The following is a 21,026-nucleotide window of genomic DNA, read 5'->3' as shown; positions in this document are numbered from 1 at the left end:
CTTAGCACAAATGGCTCCACCTGCTTGGTTAAGAGTCAGGACTCTGGATTCAGGCTTTCCAAATACTAGCACTGCCACTTACTAACCATATGACTTAGGCCAGGAACTTTGTACTCTGTGCCTCAGTTTTCCTTGTCTGTAAAATAGGAGATTAGTAGTCTCCATCTCATAGGATTAAATGCATTAATACATGTATAAAACAAATTATAAATATACACAGAAAGAATCCACTTAAATACATGTGAAATAATATAAATGTAATAGTATTAGCTATATTTGTATTATACTTTATACATTCTAAATATATACTATTTTACACTTAATTTTATATGTTTTATGTGAACATGTATTATTTCATACAAAAAAAAATATATATATATATATATATATATATATATATATATAACTAAGACTGCTGTATTATGCAGAGCAGGGCTTAAGTTAGATTGAAACTGACTCCATCATTTGGAAAATTATAATCAACAATGAATGCTATGTAAACATTATTTCTCAGGTTGCTATGTTGCTCCTCTTTCCAATAACTTCATTTCAATTTCTGTAATTATGTCATTTATTTCTTGCCCTATTTCAAAGGCTTTCTATCTTTCAAGCAAATAGCAGAAGACAGAAATATGTCAAAATATGTTATTCATCGAGCACTTATTTTTAGAACCTATCATCCCCAATAACCTTTGATTCAGAGAGATAGGGTGGTTCTGAAAAAAGAATAGGCATTGCCTTTTTCACTTGCTTAATGAGAGCCAGAATGAGGGTAAACTTTCCCTGTGTCTTCAAAATCAGTAACAATCCATGGATTATGCTTAACCCCCACTAACAATCATGCTTCCCATAGAGCTATTGACATCAATTAAAAAATACCTCCTTGCCTTGATGGTAAGTGTGACACTATCAACCCCCACGAAACCCACTTCCTTTCCAGAAAATAGAAAACAACTGAGAACATGAATTCGCTCTCATTTTTGAACACTGGAGGAAAGGTTTTCATCTGTTTCTGGCAAACATGAAGTCACATCTTTGGTATTTCTTTCTTTTCTGCTTCCAAGTTGAAGTTCTAACAGGTAAGTGGCCTATTGAATATTTCATTTTAAGTTATAATTCAAGTGTACAGTAAGAAAAATTAAAAGTAGAAAAAATTTAGTCACCAAGTAGAGAAGTTTCTTTTGAAAATAAGAACAATTGTCGAAGAGCCCAAGTACATGGCTAAGGGCATTTTGTCACCCATGTCACTGTTGATGGCATTGAGTTTATACTGCTTCCTTTGATATTGTATTTTAAGATGAAGAACGATGTTTCATCAGACCATTAAAAATTTTAAATTACCTCCTTGGAGTTACCTGTTAGTGGATAAAGTAGAAGAGTGGCTTACTCTTCTCAGAGAGAGATGAAAAGCAAAAGGACTTATGTCAACAGAATGAAAATTGGAAGTCCTGGCATTGGGCTGGGAAATCTTCCTGAAGGAGAAAATAAAATGGAAGGGCTTAGAAAAGAAGGATTTTGATTTTAATCTTATCTAGGGGCTTTGTTCTCAGAAATGCCACTGTCTCTACAGAGTATTTTTCTACACAAAGTGTCAGAGTCCCTCTAAAGGGTCAGAAGTAGTGGATGATGTGAAAACATCCTCCAGCCCCTACAGACGTTAAAAAGAATAATTGTTCGGAAGTCCTCGATTCTTTCTCTTAGATGGTATATGTCAGACTCTATTTGAACAGTTTAAATAACGCTACCTACAGCTAAATTAATATACATGTTTCTCCTGTTTCTTACTCTGTACATTTTATTTGGGTTACGTTTATTTTATCTGTAACTCTGAGCCATGTTCTTGAGGTTGAGAACAGCACAGTGAAATTATATTAAACTGGGGAGCTCTATTAACACTAAAAGTGAAATCAGAACTTTTAGTAGGTGTAATCTTATCTAGAAACAAGTTTTTCAGTGGTACAAAGAAATAGACTACTTTTATCTCCCAAAAAAAACAAAACAAGATTGGTTAAGTGCTTGACCTTGTGGTGGCTCCAGGTGGCTCAAATACTAAGTAAAGAGGAAAAAGGAATTAGTGTCTATTTATAAGCCCAAGAGCAGCTTTGAATGACATGCTTGTTTACCAATGCCATTTCTACAACCTAATGGAACCCTTTAGCAGCATGAACAACAAATGAACAGCTTCAGAATTGATATTCATTCATTCATTCATTCATTCATTCATTCATACAGCACCAAGCACTTGCCATGCAGGAGGTACTGTGCTAGCTGCTATACGTACAATGATGAGCAAAACCAGGTCAGTCCCTGCTCTCATGAAGCTAACTAAATGGTTGGGAGAAAGATAATAATCCCATGAATTAATGATAATTACAGGTTGAACGCAGTTGTATCAGAGAATGTAATGAAGAAGCCTTTCTCGACTGGGTAGTATGGATGTGGGGTTTGTGAGTGTGGTTCATCAGTCTTGCCTGTGGAAGTGGCACTTGAACTGTTATTTGAAGGACAAGTAGGAGTAAATGGAAAGAATGGTGTGAGGGTGGGGAAGAACATTTCATAGCATGAGAAGAGTGAGTGCAAAGGACCTGTGGTAGGAGAGAATAAAGTAAGGTCAGGGAACTAGAAGAAGGTGGGTGTGCCTGAGTACAGAGAAGGAAGACATTGATTGGGATGGTGCGAGATGAAGTTGAGAAGGAAAGCGGAGGCCAGACCAATCAGACTGTATGGGCCACATGAAGAATTTTGGATTTTCTTCCAAGAGCATTGGTACAAACCATTGAAGGGTTTGCTTGTACTGCTAAAAGATATCCCGATATCGCAAACCCAATTGGGCACTTATGGAGGTGATATTGTGCTTGGGATATTTGAAATAGCAATGGTATTGTTTCTTTGGAAGGCTATATCCAGCCTAGGTAGGATGATTTTAAGTTGCCAGACTAAACTGATGAATAAATTGTACTTCTAGAATAACAGTCGTCTTAGATTCTAATGGAATAAATCCAGTGTTTACTCTCATCACACAGAAAACCATGCCACGTGACAAGCTGTTTTCCTATTTGACAGGTGGCAAAACTGAGGCATGAATGGCTAAATGGTCATTGTAAATATGCTAACAATCTTCATATTTAAAATATCATCACAGTGCTTTATATTATCTAGCAACTACCACTTTTTTTCCTAATATGGGTATTTTTTAAATTTTTATTACATTTATTGGGGTGATATTGGTTAGTAAAATTATATAGGTTTCAAGTGTACATTTCTATAATACATCATCTATATACTGCATTGTGTGTTCACCACCTGGAGTTAGTTCTCCTTCCATCGCTATATATTTGTTGATGACAACTACCATTTTTAAAAGCTCTAAATGCAAAGTAAAATGCCAAAATGAATAAACTAAGCACTTGCAAAGTCCTTTCCTTTGGGATATTTTTAATCTTCCTAACTATGTAGACCTTCTCATCCTACGAAGGGGTAGGTATTCTTACTGTCGGTTAATGTTTGAAGAATCTCAGACCAGGAAAGGCTAAGTGATTTTTTAACTAGTAATTGGGGGCAAAACTCAAATGTGACTATATTTAATATCCACATTCTTTCCATATTTTGTTGAAGTAGTAGAGATATAAGTCCCAAAGGAGGAAAATTCTTATCAGTTTTGTTATTTGGTTGGTAAGAGGCTGGAAATTTTGGTGATTCTTACCTATCCTAAGAATATGAAATTTATGTGTAAAAAGATTTATTGGGTTTTTCAAATTATATATATATATATATATATATATATATATATATATATGTATATGTATATATATTTTTGTAGTCTTCAATATCCAAAGAAAATGTCTACAAGGCTACATTTACTCCATAAATGGCATCTCTGTGTTACTGCTGTTCTAATGAATTGAGTCTATCAAATGGCACTTTTTAGTCATTCTAAATAAGAATTTTAGCATTTAAAATGTTTTTATAAAAATTCAAAATTGTATTTTGGGAAGTGGAACTTAGTATATAGGAAACATGTAACACAAATGAAAGCTGTTAGTCAAAAAATAATTTTTTCTCACTGATTTAGTCTGTAACGTTCATCAAACAGACCACGATTTGTAAGGTTACAAAGAGAGTCCGAAATTAGGGATATGAACCTCCTCTGGCTCATGCATAACATACCAACTGCTTGAGGAAAAGCTAAGAAGAAACATTGTTCTTGAGGAAAACAGGCTCAAGAGTTTTGACTCAGTCAACCACTAGTTCTGAGAGAATCCTATGTCTGAGCCATATTGACAGAGACATGGCATTTTTAACAAACAATTAAAGATGATTTAAATGTAACATTTTTGAATTTGAGGTATCAAGCTTTTAACAGACACCATTTATATTCTCCCAGGCCTCTGCACCAAAAATATCCATTCATGAAAAACAAGAACCTCAACAACAACAAAAACAAAACCTCTACTGTACTCACACTCATAACTTCCTATCTAAGAAACTGTTTTATATATATTTTGGGGTGTATATATCTTTCAATCACAGTATATACATGGGGCTCCAATGTGAACACTACTTTAAGTGTTTGGGACAATTACGTACCAATACATCTTGAAGGAAAAGAGCTAGCCGGAAATAACTTCCAAATCTAGCCTAACGCATGAAAGGGCTAAGAGTGTGGACTCTGTCTCAGATTAACTAGGCTCAAATTATGGCTCTACCACATACTGGCTTTATAGCCTTGGGCCAGTTATTCAAGCCTCAGTTTCTTCATCTGTAAAATAGGGATAAAAATAGAAAATCTGACTTAAAAGGCTGTTATGACCATGAAATGGTATATTGCATGTAGTGTGTTTAACACAGTGCTCAACGCAGAAGGAGCACTACAGGCTTATATATTGTTATTATCATTTTTTGGAAGTATTGAAAGCTTAGCTATTTATGTAACTTCCAGGCCTATTGGGGTGCTGAGAATTGGCTGGATGTCACTCATTTTGAGTTCTTGCTTTTGGACTGGGAAACAAGTGTTCTCCAACATCCGGTAAATAGGATCTGCTTTTCTCCCTTTTCTCCTCAGTCCCATTGCAGGGCATTCACCAACCATGCTCAGCCTCTGTCTTCTTTTTTGCATTCATTTATTTAATATTATTGAGCTTCTAATATATTCTGGGTCCTGGGATTATTTAGGGAACCAGGACGCAGTCCTTACTCTTGTGGAGCTAATGATTAAATGAGAAAGATAGACAAAAATAATTATGCTCTAAGTTTATATACATTAGAAATATATTGGTGTAAACAAAGTACAATTGAGAGCATAGAGATAGGAGTCTTTGTTGGCAAGGGTGGGGAAGGGTGTCTCAGGGACCAAGTTAAAATGGTTCTTAAAGAATAAATGGGGGTTTCTCAGCAGATAAAAAGTAATAGGTTGTTCTAGTCTATGGGAACAGAAGTAACAAGGGTGAAAAGAATGACTGAAAAGTTCAGTGTGGTTTGAACATATGATCCATGAGATTGTGTCATTCCAAAAAAAATGATTTTTTTTTTTACCTCATAAGCAGCAATGTAATGAAATCTTTTAATCTGGGGGAGTGAATTGTTTTTAGAAATACAATTTTGGGAGCAGCCTAGATTCAAGAGAGGAAAGACTGCTGTTGAGAAGGGTGGTCAAAAAGACGTTTCTACAAATGAGGGCAGACATGAAAAGATTCTAGATTGGCAATAGGAGTGGAGAAGAGCAATTGAATTCAAGAGATATCCTTGAACTAGAGTCAACTGGATCAGGAGAGGCAGAGAGGATGAAATGAAGAAGACTCTGAGGTTTTGAGAGTCCGACTAGTGACTCCCTTAAAGGAGGACGTTTGGGTTTGTGAGTGAGTATTGAATTGTTTGGAAATGTTATCCTTGATGTGTCGGGATATCCAGATAGACATGTTGAATGGAAACTGAAAACATACCCTGGAACCAAGGGGAGGGGTGGGCTTGAGAAAAAGGTGGGTCAGTGGAGTAGAGATGAGAGCTGGAGCCTTAAATGCAAACAAGTTTGCCCAGTGAACACCCTGTCTGTGTGCCCAAAGATTTTGCACAGCAGCTGAAAGGTGGAAAGTAATGTGGGTATTCATGGGTGCCAATAAAATTCTTTCTCTCTCCCCATGTGGAAGAGAGTTGGTTTATTTAATTTCATGTGATTTCCCTATTAGGACATTTTCAAACCAATTGTAATGAAATAACTAAAGAAGTAACTTGTTTTCAAATTCATTACTTTGTGAATATTTTCTACAAAGTTTTATAACACTTCTGGGATTTTTCTGTTTTCACTAAGAAAATCGGTTTTTAGTAGAAGAAAATTAATCTTTCATTTAACTTAAAGGACAAAATGTTGTTTTATCCCAGCTACAGAGTTCCTTGGAGAGTATAAACATTTCACACACACACACACACACACACACACACACACACACACACACACACACACACACGAGAGGAGAGAGAGAGAGAGAGAGAGAGAGAGAAAGAAAGAAAGAGAGAGAGAGAGAGAAAACTCATTTGGATTTTGGATTTTCTCACTTTTGTTTTTCACATTTTTGGGCTTTCTTTTCTGGAAATGTTAAGAATTTGGATTGGGCTTATTTTGCCTACCCTTCTTATTGATTTTGATCATTTCTCTAGATTATAGATAACTTTGAATAATAGTGTAAACAGAGAAATGATTCATATGCTAAAATTTTAGCTGGTAGACTTAAAAGAAATGACAATGGTTTTATGAAAGGTGAAAAAAGTGGTAGAAAGTACATTTTTAGAATTTCTTAGTAAAAGATCAAATGTAACAAAACCCTAACACAAACATTGTAATTTTTAGAACTTCGTTTCTTATGTCACATTCATGTGCTGTGCTAAGCTAAAGTTTATCATTATTTGATTACAGAAAACGTATTTAATAAGCACTATCAATAATTGCAAACTCAGGCGATCTTATCTTTCTATCATTCTGACACCTTTGTGGAGGTTTGTGGTTAAAAGTCTGAGTTAAGGAGAATAAAGACAAATTGCTGATTTGTCTTGCACCCCCTGCATTGTGTGAATTTTCTGAACGTTTTTGTCAAAAGATTATCAACTGGGGATAATACAACTGCTTACAAAGAGTACTGGCAGAGTGAATTTTAGCAAGATCATCTCATACTGAATAAATGGAATAGTTTATATATTAAGAGAATCAACTTGCAGATAAACTTTTGAATCAGTACAATTCTCAGGTGAATGAACTTTTATTTAGAGATTTTAACAGCTCCCAAAAAAGGTGATGCAAATGCTCATATCCTTTGAAAAAACTGAAAACCTAAAAAAAAACAAACCCACTTAATATAAAGATTCTGATTTTTCTCTTGAAAACATTAGTCTATTAATATCAACAGAAATGTTATAAAATAGTTAGCAGCAGTTAACAGGTCTGAGCCTCTATGGGGAAGATTGAACCCTTTAGACATGGTAGTTAATGTGATTAAGAAAATATAGTATCTCTTCTCTAGAGTACTCATAATCTGGGAGGAGCAACAGGAAGACAACAGACATAGTATCAAAACAAAAACTATGACTTAATATTCAGATTTTAAGACTCATCACCAGGATATAAGAGAATATACTCCTATTTGTGTTTTTAATAATGTATTAAATTCTAAAAGATATACAATGCTATTGTATCACAAATTACTAACATGATGCGGTTATGAAATATCTGGGTATATTAGAATAATCACTGGTCCAAGGGCCCCTGTTCATTGGACAAATTTCATGACTGCACACTCTGGAGGATACAAAGAATCAATCAGGTTTAAACTTGATCTCCCTTCTATAGACATAAAAGAGCCAAGAGAATCATCAATCATCTAAACAAGTCTTTAAGAACCTGGGGGATATTTACAGTAAATAATCTGTTTCTTTGAAGCTCAGATAGATAATTTACATTAGAATCTGACATCCTAGTTGAGGAAGTATCATTTATTCTTGATTGTATATTTGCATGTCCTTATTTCCAGAAGAAAGGCAACATGATGTAGCTAATCTTGGGATCATGTCCCACCAATGAATTATGTAATCCTGGGCAAGATACTCACTTTTCTGGCCCCAGTTTAGCTTGATAAATGTAAATGTAAAATATAAAATGAAAGGTTTAATTAGATCATTTCTAAGAGCCATTTGGTTCTTACATTCTCTATTCAATGCTTCATGTTCCCAGATTTATAACATCACTGAGATCTACATATTTATTTGTCCATCCATCCATCCATCCATCCATCTATCCATCCATCCATCCATCCATTCAAGAAAAATTATTGTGACTTACTACATGCCAGGAGCTATTATAGATTCTTGGGATGAATTGGGGAATAAGATCAACCAAGTCCCTGATTTTAAAGCTTATGTTATAGTGGGGTAGCTAGACAATAAACAAGTCAACAAATCAGAAAATTTCAGACAATGATAAATACTTTATCTCAGGTAATATGCTAGAAAATGACTTGGGGTGTACTTTGCATTCAGTGGTCAATGGTTGCTGGAGAAGCAAGAAGCAACCATATGAAGATCAGAGAGAACATTTCAGGCAAAGATACAACAAATTCAAAGCCCTGGGAACCAGCTTCTAGTGTTTGAGGAATAGAAGAAAGCAATGTAACTGCGGTATAGTGAGTAACTGGTATAAAATGATGTTAGAGAGATAGGGTGGGTCATGGAAGTGGGGGCCTAGAGTTAGATTTTATTCTAAGTGAAATGGGGAGGGCGATGGCACTATCTGATTACGTATGTTAGAAGATCATTCTGGTTCCCTTGAGGAGAATGGATGGTAAATTGGCGAGAGTGATAGCAGAAAGTTAAGAAGCCCTTGTGGTCCCAGAGAGAAATGAAGCTGGTTTAGACCAGTTGCAGTTTAGATGGAGGAGTAGTGAATAGATTCTATTGGTCATAAAGCAGAGACCGAGGAAATTAGACTTCTTCCCATAGACAGATTCTAACAGTGGTCCTATAAGACTTAGTCTGTAGTGACCACTGTCTAGCTTCACACAGTTGCCTGCTTCCATTACACTTCTCTTGGTTGTTGCTAGTAGCATTCCAACCTGAAATTAAACCTGAAATCTTTCATAAACACAAAAAGTTATGTGACCTCAGACAAATAATCTAACCTGTCTGGCCCGTCAGTTGTCTGTACATGAAAGAATCTAAGTTTACTAGACCTGACTGCATATGATGCTGGGCAGAGGTTGAATTATATTACAGGACATATGTATGAGAATGTGAGGATGTATATTTACAGTGTGTCTGTAACATGGACAATGTTTGTGAGAATTTATGGGTATTGGAGGTGGAGACAATATGTTAGGGAGAGTGAGGAACATATCTAAGAGAGTGTGGGGGATGGTATTTTGGAGGATGATTTTATATTAAGAGGTGGTATATGAAGAAAATTTTAGCATGGGAGAAAGAAAGAAAGCAAGAAGAAAGAGGCTAGTGAAGGGGCCACACATTTTTAAAGTACTGGCATGGCAGAGGAACTGTACAAACAGATTTGACATCCAACCAATTAAACAGACACTAGCTATAAAAATGGTACTATTGTATCAGTGCTCCTGGTTGAATATTAGACTTAAAGATAAGAACATCTGGGGGGGGGACGGTGGAGAAAAGATTGTAGCTGCTTCTGCAGTTATAAGAAAGAAATGCATTTAGATTTTCCTTCAGTTGTCTGTGTATCCACTAAATGCTTGAGTCATGGTTATGAGGATAATCTCTTCTTTTGATACTATTTTATATATGTCACCAAAGACTAAGGAGAATTTGTGATTAGTCATTTGAACATATCTGTTCTATAGGTGCCAAAGTAATTATGAAGCAATTGATTAAATGCCACATCTGGTTCCTTTTGTTGAAAACATTCAAATTGCAAACTTAAATTTGCCAAGTATTGGGTTGTCGGAAACATCATGATGTATTTTTTTCTATGTTTTTTGTTGCAAAAATGTGTCACGACGTTTCCGACAACCCAGTAGTTTTCCAGGTGGAGAGCTTAAGCATTTCATATGTGGAAATCTGTCAGGCTTCTTATCACTACACTTAATAATAAAAAGGTGATCTAGGTGTGTTTAGATTAAATATGATAAAATGAAAAATTAAGCATGTATAGAGGAAATGACACATTGGAATCTCCAGTTATTTCTCTGATGTCAATGGCGCACACCCTTGGTACTGTCACTCAGGAGAACCTTAGGTAGTCTTCCTGGATACTTCTGTGGGCAAGTAAGACAGTTCCATTCACTTCCATTTCTCCTGACTTCCTCGAATAACCTAGTAAGATGCTGGGACAGAGAGAGGATTATGGAAACATGATTTCTCCTCTGGAGGACTGAACAGCAATAGCTCTCTTGGTTGTTTGTAGTCTCATTTGGGCTATGTTCTGATCCTGGATCCACAGAAAGTACATGTTAGAACTTGAAGATGTTTGGGTCTCACTTCCTTTATTTCACAGAAGTGACTGAAGTTCAGAGGGGTATTCTAGTCATGGAGGCTTGCTAATGACAGAGCCAGAATTTGTCTGTTTTCCTAGGGAACCACTGCATTGGATTTTTACCATACTGTACCACTGACAATTACAGTTCATCCTGTGTTGGGTTATAAGTCATCATGTGGACACAAAAGAGGAAAAAGAAATCATCTTTATTTTATTTTATTTTTTTAAAGATTTTTATTGGGGAATTGGGGGATGGGAACAGTGCTGGGGAATTGGGGGAAGGGGAACAGACAAGTTGCTGTCCTTTTGCTCTTCAGTCTAGTTGTGGAGGACATTGCTTCACTGGCCCATGTTGGTATTATTGAGCTCTTCCTGGGTGAGGCAGATCATTCGCTGGCTTCTGGATGGCCGCTCATGGCGGCTGCTGGCCGCTCACGCTGGCTGCTGGCTACACACGGTAGCCCATGGCAACCCACTGCAACAGGGGCTGCAGCCTACGCCATCGCCGGCGACTCACGGCAGCCCAGCTCCAGGTTGAGCTGTTGTTCAGCATCTTAGCTGTAGAGGGCAGTGTCACTGGCCCTCATATGTGGGATCCAAACAGGGGCCTCTGGCGTCCCAAGCCAGCTCTTAACCAATGCGCCACTCGGCTGGCCCAGAAATCATCTTTAGAAATAGAAGTCAATGCATTTAAGTCTGCGTGTACACACAGTGGCCACAGACACTTTTGCTCCAAGATCTCTTCGTGATTTACTTGTTACTATTCTAAAGTTCTTGGGAAGTTTATTCTGAACAGTTTTTAAGTAACTGAGGACTACCTCACTGTATTATTTTCTGTGGCAGATGGTAGTGACATAAGCATCAAAATAATAGTAGTGCAACATAACTTACTCAAGTAAGTCCCCAGGAAAATACCTTTCATTTTAACTAATGTAGACTGCATCTATTCTCATGCTCTTGGTTTTTTCCTCTTTGCCTTTTGCCTACATTATCCCCTTTATTTTTAAAATGAAACAAGCATTATTTTCTTTAAAACTTCTAAATTATAGAACAAAACATCTATAAAGAGTGAACAAACATAAATGTCCTAATGAATAATTATAAACCATTCTTACAATCACTACAGGTCAAAGAATAAAACACTGTCAACACACAGAAGCCTTTCCACTCTTGTTTCTTTTCCTGATTCCAACTCTCTCCCCCTTTATGCAAACCACAGACTGAACTTCGGAATAACCATTTAGATTATATATTCTGTCTGTATTCTTTTAGTCATTATGCAGAAAATCATACCATGTATACTTCACTTATTAAAATTTCAAGTTACATATGATCTCACTGTCCTTCTAGACATGTTCTAGGTTGACAGGTAGTTTCTTTTAGCACATTGGAGATAGAAGACATAATTCCACTGTATAATGGCTTTTATTGTTGATGTCGCAATATCACCTGTCAGTCTAGTAGTTGCTTCTTTGAAGGTAGTCTTTTTTCTCTGGCTGCTTTTAGGATTTTCATTATGTTATGTGTAAACATGCATATTTTTAAATCATTTGCTTGTGATTTGTTGGGATTCTTGAATCTGTGGATTATGATTGCATTTTAAATATTTTTCTAACCTATTTTCCAGTCCATCACCTCTCTCTTTAGCTCTGTCTAATACTCTTAACATTTCCATTGGCTTTTTAATCTCAGTTAGTGTGATTTTTTTGCCAGTTCTAGGTGGTTCTTTTTCAAATTAGTTTATTTTTTTTAGTTCTCTGTATTTTGCAGATTTTATTACAAATTTGCTTTTTGTTTCTTTAAAAGTAAGCTCAATTATTTTATTTTGTGGATTTGATAATTCAAATATATAATTGTGGGTTTGTTTCTATAGTCTGTTTCTGTTGTTATCTTGTTTCCCTTTGTGCCAGTATTTTTATGGTATGCCTGTCATTGTATTTAAATATTATTTGTAGATATGATTTGAGGCCTAGGATATAAATCTGTTCTTCCTGGAACAGTTTGTATTTTTCATTTTCAAAAGCTTAGGGGTAATAATAGTCCAAAATCACCTTAAACAAAGTTCAAGAACTGAGGTTTTTCTGGACCATTGAAGTAATTTGAAGGTAGGCTATAATCTGCATGACCAAATGTCACAATATTCACATAAAAGCAAAATGCAAAAAAAATCAATATTTAACATTAGTAGAATGCTTAAACAAATTATGGTCGATTAACATTATGGCCCATTATACAGTCATTAAAAAGGATAATTATGGTGACTATTATGGTAAAAAATGGAATTTTTATGATATAACATTAAATAATAATAACAGAACAGAAACTAATATGTTTGCTGTATAAACAAGTGTATATTTGGAATATAAAGAGCAAAAATACACAAATATTTCACTGAAAGACTAGGTAATTTTTTTCCTTAAATATTTTTTTGCACTTGCAATATACACTTCTCAAAAAATAAAGACAGAGCTTTTAAAACTTAAGTAAAATACTGTCATGTTAATAATTTTCCCCAAATAATTTCAGCATGAAACTTTCTCATATGAAAAAAAGAAAAAGAAAAACGAAAGCAAAGAGCAGTTTGAATATATAATCTAGTAACTTAGAATCAGCAATCAGGCCAAAATCATTTCAGTTTCTTCTTTCTGTGATCCTTATGTAGCTCACAAAAAACAACCTTGGCTTCCTATAAGCTTAAATGTTATTTTAAAAAATGAAAAAGCAAGCAAAAATCTGGGGTTTTACATTTTTCATCAGACCTTGATTCAGTTTTCAATAGATGAGGTTCAGAGAACACACATTTTTTTCATTTGAAAGTGATTCATCTATTTTTTTACTGTCTCTAGCAGGAAGGTTTAATGTAAATACATATTTATATATAATCACTCATTTTTAGTTTAAGCTATTTGTACTTTTTAAAGTTTTTCTTAAACCAAATAGTTCTCCCAAATCCTCCTGCTTGACTAAATGCTAATCCTCTTTCAATTTTAATTTCAAAAGTCACTTCCTCAAAGTAGCATTTTCTGATTCTCCAATCAAAATTAGAACCAATCTCATCACCTTTATTCGATTAGTACTTCATTCTCTGCACAAATTGTGGTGCATTACTACATATTTATTTGTTTTCCATCTGTTTCCAAAATGGAAGTTGATAAAGGGCAGGAACCATACCTGTTGATTCATATTATGTAAATGTATTACCTAATATATTACATATTAGATATTCATATGTAACAAACAAGTTTCTGGTTAGGTTTCTTCTAGGGTGTGGTTTTAACTATTGTCATGTTCTTTTTGTTGTTGTTATGAAGTTCTTTCATTTGAGTGCAATAGAGGTAACTTTTTAAAGAGATTACTTTTGTGTTCAAACATAATTATTAGGGTAACCTATTAATAAAATGTCACTTTAGCTGTTTTTCTTTCTTTCTTTTTATCCAGGAGAAATCAATGATTCTGCCAAGTCTGAAATGTTTGCATTTCACGATGGAGGTGTACAAGTTTTATGCAAATACAATGAGAGTGTCCAGCAATTTAAAATGCAGTTGCTGAAAGGGGAGCAAATACTCTGTGATCTCACTAAAACAAAGGAAAATGAAAATACGGTGTCCATTCAGCATCTGAAGTTCTGTCAATCTCAGTTATCCAGTAATAGTGTCTCTTTTTTTCTGAATAACTTGGACAGTTCTCATGCCAGCTATTACTTATGCAAACTGTCAATTTTTGAACCCCCTCCTTTTCAGGAGATTATGAGCAAAGAGTATTTGCATATTTACGGTAAGACATTGTTTTCATCTTCTGGATATAAGGGTACATATGCATTTTGACAACTTTTCACACTAATGAAAACAACTAAACAATAAGTCTTTTGTGTTGGAGTTCGTTCAGGTGCAATTGATGGCAATCATTTCTGTTGAAAATATGCAAGAGATGATTTTTAATTAGTAATAATAATTAGTATTAATTAGTAATATGCATCTTAATCATGTAGACTGCTGAATTAGAAATAGGTCTTGTTGTCTTTAAAACACATATGCCTTTAAAAATCATGGGAAAAAATGAAGGCAAATACCCAACCCATAGCTTAACAGCTATTACTTCTAGTCACCTAAGGTTTAAGGTTTTGGTTTGTGCTCAGTTTGTGAAATTAAATGAGATGATTGAAAATATTAGTTGTATATCATTCCTTTTCCTACTTACTCTTTTGCAAAAGTATAGACAGAAAAGTCCTTTTTTATTAACCACATTTGTAAACATATATGTGCATAGTCTTTTAGGTTTTAGTTTTTGGATCCTTGCTCTAATACTAAGTTGATGTTATTTACTATTTATTGAATTTCATGGTTGTAATGAAGACAAACTTCATTTGACTAAATAGCTCTTTTAAATTTGGTAAAAAAAAAAGAAAGAAAAGAAAAAATAACTTGTGATACAGCAATGAAACAGAAGATTTGATTCTCAGAGCTTTTTTCTTAATATATCTTTTTTCCAACTCAGAGTCACAGTTTTGTTGCCAGCTGAAGTTCTGGTTACCCATAGGATGTGCAGCTTTTGCTGTAGTCTACATTGTTGGATGCGTATTTTTATGTTGGCTTAAACAAAAGGTGAGCAACTTCTATCCTTTCTTGCATCTGCTTTACTGAGGAATATCAGTGGATATTTACTCATCAAAGTACATATTGCTCTTGCCAGAGTAATTTGATCAACAGATAGATGATTTCTATTTTCAAGATATACCTACTAATCAAACTGCTAACTTGGGACAGAAGCTTATTTTACAGCTGCTTCAATAAAAAAATTACTCGATGGCTTACAGAGAGATATGTTATCATTATTCAATAAAGATGAAGAAACGGGGGCAAATGAAAGACAATGTCAGGAGAAAAGTTGAAACAAAAACAGATGCTTTTGACTTTAAAAAATCATTTAATGTGGGCTGCAAATTTTATTCTAAACTTCCGAAGGGTCAGGGCAAAGATGAGACAGTTATGTTTCACTCAATTGGTCAAGTAAGAAACAACCAGTGAGCAGGCCTTATAAAGTACAAGCAGTAGCTGAGAAGGAAGTGGCCAGCTTCTTTACATAGCACGTTATTAGGGATCCTTGTTTTTAAAAGAAAACCACTGAAAAGCTATGCAGAAAGATGAAACAATGACAATAACAAAAATGTTTTTGTGCTGGGGGATATTCTTTTTAGTCTTTCACAGTACAGGTTCTCGAAGAACTTATACCATCCTGCATATTATGCAAGTATGCTAATACTCAAGTATATCCACAGTGTGTTCATGGGTCAGACAGTGTGTACCTATGCCAGAATGGGATTTGAAAAGAGAGATACAGGAGGAAGAGAATGAATTAGAGCCCATGATCTAAATCTACTAGGGAAGGAACAGTAACAGCAAAAATAAGGAAGTTCAGCAGAAAGCTCTTTTTATTTTAAAGCCCTTTTCACACTCTTGTCCTACTTAGCCTAAGCCGCGTTATAACTTTGTGACATACCACTCCAACAAAAAAATAGAAAACAGTTAAAAAACAAAACAAAACAACAAATAAACCAAAACAAATAAACAAACCAAAACCACAGGGATGGAGATGTGGAAGCCATGCTTCTGACTTTGTCTTTCAGAAGCATCGACCCAGCGTTCATGACCCTAACAGTGAATACATGTTCATGGCGGCAGTGAACACAGCTAAAAAGCCTGGATTCACAGGTACAGCAGCATTTGGGGGTTTGGGAAGGGAAGAGTATTGTCCACATGAAGCCTAGAATTTTAATTTCTTATTTTAAAAGAAGGAAAAATGTCTCGAAGGCTGAATTTTAGTATTTTCTGTGAAAATCTGAATTTTTCTTTTAACTGAATTTATGCTTTTGCAGTGCATTGAAAACAGATTTCTGAGTATAAACCATAATTAAAAATAAGCAAACAAAAGTTCATAAACCACTATTGTATCAAGGCAACTTTCCAACTGATATTGAATTGGAAGTCCCTGTGGGAGATACACAGATAGATGAAGATTTTTGACTGAGACTTGAAAGAGAGATCTGGCTGGTGTTACCAAAAGCAAGAAGGAGGAGGAATCAGTGAAGATATTGTGAGAATGTGCAAGTTGAAAGAAGTTTGATGTCCACAGAAGGCCAGTTAGGTGGGACTGTGACCTTTTCCATTAAGTGTGTTACCAAGTTGAGTGTCATTAAGTTGAGGAGTTTAGAAAGTTTGAAGCATCTATTGTGGAAAATGTATGTCTTATGCATTTGAGTTTGCAATGATATGACGTACTCAAATGAGACAAAAGCACTTCATTTTTTGCCACAAAACAGTGGCAAAGAACTTATATAAAGGGACAAACATAGCATCTGTCATCATGGAATTAAAGTATGGGAAGGGAAGTAAATGCTCTTTTAGGCCATCATTATTTAGATGAGAGAAATGATATCCAGGTATTTAGTGATATTTTGGTTCCCAGAGATTTAATATTCTGGCTTTGACACTAGCAAAGAGCTTGTGTTTCATAACTTTGCTATTGAAACAAAACAAAACAAAACAAAAAGCACAACTTTTCTCTCAATTTCTGTGCTGGTAATAATGTGTGTCTTAGTTTGAATGCCTGAAAGCAGACCCTGAGACAGACACTTGGGTGCAAGTAGTTTATTTGGAAGGTGACCACAGGAAGAAGGGGTGAGGGAACAGGTCAAGGAGGAAAAGCAAATGAAGACCTCAGCTAGAGGCTACAGGACCTCTGAGAAGTGTAGATGTCGCCCAGAGTTGTTCTTCTGAAGGATGGCACGTGGAACGTTTATCTGCTGGTTCCCATTCTCACTGCTTTGCGGTTGCCACAGGGCATATTAATTTCCCTCATCTCTGGGTTGTGCCCTGTGCTTGGGATGAGCCAGCTCACAAGTCTTCAGAGAAAGTCCTGAGGCAGAAACTCAGAAAATGCACAATAGGGCGATTGTGCTAGAACAGTCAGCATAGACAGAAGCATCCACCACAGCTGTGGCTGGTATCAGAGGTGGGCAGTTTCATGCCCCACCTACCAAGTGTGCACTATGTCCTGCAATTAGATTTAAACAAATAAATGAAAATGTCCAGAGTGTAAGCTTCTTGAGAGTAGGCAGGGTCTTTTCTGTATTGTGAAAGCATTACACATGCACAATTCCAAGAAGAGCATGATTCAGCACCTCTGCCAAATATTTCTTGATTGGTTATTATGTGACTAGCACTGTGCTGAGTAATGTGTTTTGGGTTGAGGGAGGAAAAGACCCAAGACAGTCCTTGTCTTCAGATTGTAAATCATTGGGAGAGGTGATGTGTTTGCATGGAGGGTGGAGTCACATGACCGTGTCAAAAATACTCAATGAACTGCAAAGCATAGAGTTCAGATAATATCTGCTCTAGGAGTTGAGAGTGGACCGAGTAAAACTTCATGGAAAACGTGGAAGTGATGCTGGGTCTTGAAGCATAAAGAAGAGTTTGGATGGGGTGTGCTTGTGCATGCGTGTGTGTGTGTGTATGAGTGTGTGAGTGTGTGTGTGTGTGTGTGTGTGTGTGTGTGTGTGTTTACAAAAGGCAGAGAAAAAGGGAGAGTTTGTTTAAGGGAACTGGCACACAGAGAGCTTTCAAAGAATTTATGCTAAATTTTTGTTACAGATGTTACTCGTAACTTGGAACTCCCTAGCATCCAGGCGTGAACCAGGCTGGCCAATTCCCTTCTACTTGAAGGGCGAGATTTCCTCATTTCCTGGACCGTGGAGAGTCTGACATGATTTGACTATGTATATCTTCTGCTGGTGTTTTGTTCAACCTGGACCAGTGACTATATCAGTCAACAGGGATTTTAACAGCCTGCCTCGGTACCATTGAGTTCTTTCAAAACAAACACCCTCTTGCAACTAGCTTTATGGAAAGCCCAGCTCATGTGTGTGTGCTTAAAAACCAGACCTCGCTGGAATGGAATCCTGTCTTCACATCTGCTTCTAGCAATGCAGCCAGTAAAACAAACACATCTACAAAATTTTTTAAAAGATGCCAAGGGTACTGAATCTGCAAAGCAAATAGGCAGCCAAGGGCCAGCATCTGTCTGCATTTCACCAACAGACTACCTCTTCTTGTAGGATGGGCATTGCTTTTTCTCATCAGACAGTAGAAGGAGATGCTTCAAAACTGTTGCTATCTTATTTCTGAGGTACAAATGTTTAATTATAGTGTATAAACACATTAGTACACAGCACTCTTTTCCAACTTCTGAACCCCAGCCTACCACTCCACCACTCCACCAAGAGTTTACATGCCTTCTGCCCTCAATTTTCCTTTTAAAAATACTTCTACATGATTACTTGACAGATACTCTGAGTAGGGAGCTATGTCTATATATTTTTTCTCTGCTGCTCAATAAAATATATACAGAGGGTTCCAAAAAACATGTATATACATTTTAAGAAAGGAAAAAGCGGTATTAAAATTCCTCTGATGGTAACCACTTTGAGCACCTCTGACAACTGCAGAAGTCAAACGTGACTTGTATTCATCTTTTGTTATCACTATATATTGAGTATTATAGTTTTTTCCTTTCTTAAAATGTGTATACACTTTTTTGGCACCCTCTGCATATATAATATATATGTAATATATATTATATTTATATATTTGCAGCCTAATGAACATTCTCCCTACAAGAATATTTTTGCTTCAGAAAGACACCTTTTCTTTTTTTTTTACCCAAAATCAGTTAAAATGGCTTACTTTATTGACTTGTTGGTATTAGTGGTACAAAACACTGCCCAGAATGAAATGTGCTTTCATGTTATGACCCTGTTTTCTACCATCATCTATGTTTTCATGGTGCTATTAATTACAAGCTAGGCTATTTTTGTAGATCATATTAAAATTACAAACAAACCAACAAAGCCATCTATAACTGTCAAGCATTGTCCTGCAGAGCCAATGATCCATTCAGCACGAAAGCTGCAGTTTCTGGAGGTCACTGACAAACTGCAGCTGCACTGCCTCTGGGCTTGACAGGGTGAAATGACCCCTGTTAGCCTGGAGCAGCCATCCAGACCTCGGTGGAATTCTAAGGGTCGGGAGACTTCCTGGTGACAGGGATAACCAGGTGCTCTTGCCCTTAGAGGCTGAAGTAACCCTGGGAACCATAGTGGGTCAGACTGCATTCATACTTCCAGGATCTATGAAGATCCACAAATGTATCAGGGAACATCAGCATGAGACCCTCTCCTAGAAGCCATTCAGCCTGGAAACTGGCCTGGCCCTTCAAAATAGTCTTCCTTTAGTTGGAAAGATACACATAACGTGATTACTCTTAGCCTGAACATTTCCTCCACACCCTGTGAGCATGCCAAAAGCTTCTGGAGCAGCCCACGTGTATGCAGCATTTCTAACTTTACATAACATGGGGATATTTTGTAGTCTTCAAATTTGTAGTTGCCTGCTTATAGTGTATTTTCCAAAAGTGAGACCTGATGTATCATTATGCATACTTATTATATTGTTCTAAGCATGTGTAATGCTGGATGCGTACAGTACAATACTGAATTTGTAATTTGAATCAAGTATGGTGTTCTCTGTTTTCAGCTGACTTAAACAACCCGGCTGGTTTTGCAGCGGCGTTCCCTGAGTGGTTTGCATGTGTCTGTGTGGGGGGTCGGGGTGGAGAGGGGGCCCTTCATGGGCGGTGCCAGGCCTGGTTGTCCAAGCTACACCCTGGAGCACCCTCATCGCTAGCGCGGGGCATTCCAAAGGGAGTTATTAGACTATACAATTTCTGTGAAATAAAAACAGGTCTTAAGAGGAGCTACTCATGAAATGGATTTTAGCAGTAGTAGAAAGCTAAAAAATAAACATTTGATATTCGGCAACTGAAACTACCTCACAGTGTTTTCTTTGGGGAGGGGAAGTGATTGCCTTTGCTAGCACTTGCAAATTTAACCTTGTTCTGAAGATAGTTACATTACTTGGAATAGTCAGTCACTCTTTTCATTTTCTTTCCTTTTTTTTTTTTAAAAAAGTTTGAAACTACCACAAATTTATTAAAAAATTTGGAAGTACAGCAAAAGGACTGCTCTTTTCCTAAGTTTCTGACCTAATACCCTAATACCTCTGAATACTATGTATTTTCTATAAAACAAGACCACTCCCCTCCATAACCACAATCCAATCAACAACATCAGAAAATAAACATTGAGATATTGCTACCATTAGAGCCTCAGGCTGCATTCCAGTTTTGCCAGGCGTCCCATAATGTATTTTATAGCAAAAGATTCCATTCAGAATCTCCCTCTGTATTTAGTGTTCATGCCTCCATCGTGTCCTTCAGTGTGGACAGTTCCTCAGTCTAGACATTTATGGTCTTGGCTCTTTTGTTATTTTGCAGAATGTTCCTCGATTTGAGTCAGTCTGAAGTTTCTTCATAATCAAAATCAGGTTATTGATGTTTGGCAGAAATAACACAGAAGTGATGCTCTGTTCTTTTAAGTGCATCCTATGAGGTGGTTTGCAACCTTGATTTGTTACATTACTGATAATGTTGATTT

General features: G+C 36.2%; 1 protein-coding gene across 2 annotated transcripts; it reads left to right on the top strand.

The window, feature by feature from the left end:
- Positions 1-993: 993 nt before the first annotated feature.
- On the top strand, positions 994-18,906 carry ICOS (inducible T cell costimulator). 2 transcript variants are annotated; one of them, XM_019663702.1, is made up of 6 exons: positions 994-1,079; positions 2,233-2,299; positions 13,919-14,254; positions 14,975-15,081; positions 16,104-16,188; positions 18,127-18,906. In XM_019663702.1, exons 3-6 carry the CDS (start codon positions 13,948-13,950, stop codon positions 18,165-18,167), a joined length of 540 nt encoding a protein of 179 aa, XP_019519247.1. In that variant the 5' UTR covers positions 994-1,079; positions 2,233-2,299; positions 13,919-13,947; the 3' UTR covers positions 18,168-18,906. The 2 variants fall into 2 exon arrangements, with proteins under 2 accessions (XP_019519247.1, XP_019519246.1); XM_019663701.1 differs by lacking the exon at positions 2,233-2,299 and having other exon boundaries at positions 995-1,079.
- The last annotated feature ends 2,120 nt before the right edge of the window (positions 18,907-21,026 follow it).

Source organism: Hipposideros armiger, unplaced genomic scaffold (assembly GCF_001890085.2).
Source record: "Hipposideros armiger isolate ML-2016 unplaced genomic scaffold, ASM189008v1 scaffold_399, whole genome shotgun sequence".
Classification (NCBI taxonomy): domain Eukaryota; kingdom Metazoa; phylum Chordata; class Mammalia; order Chiroptera; family Hipposideridae; genus Hipposideros; species Hipposideros armiger.
Note: the sequence above shows the minus strand (reverse complement) of the source record. Positions and strands in the feature narration are given on the sequence as shown.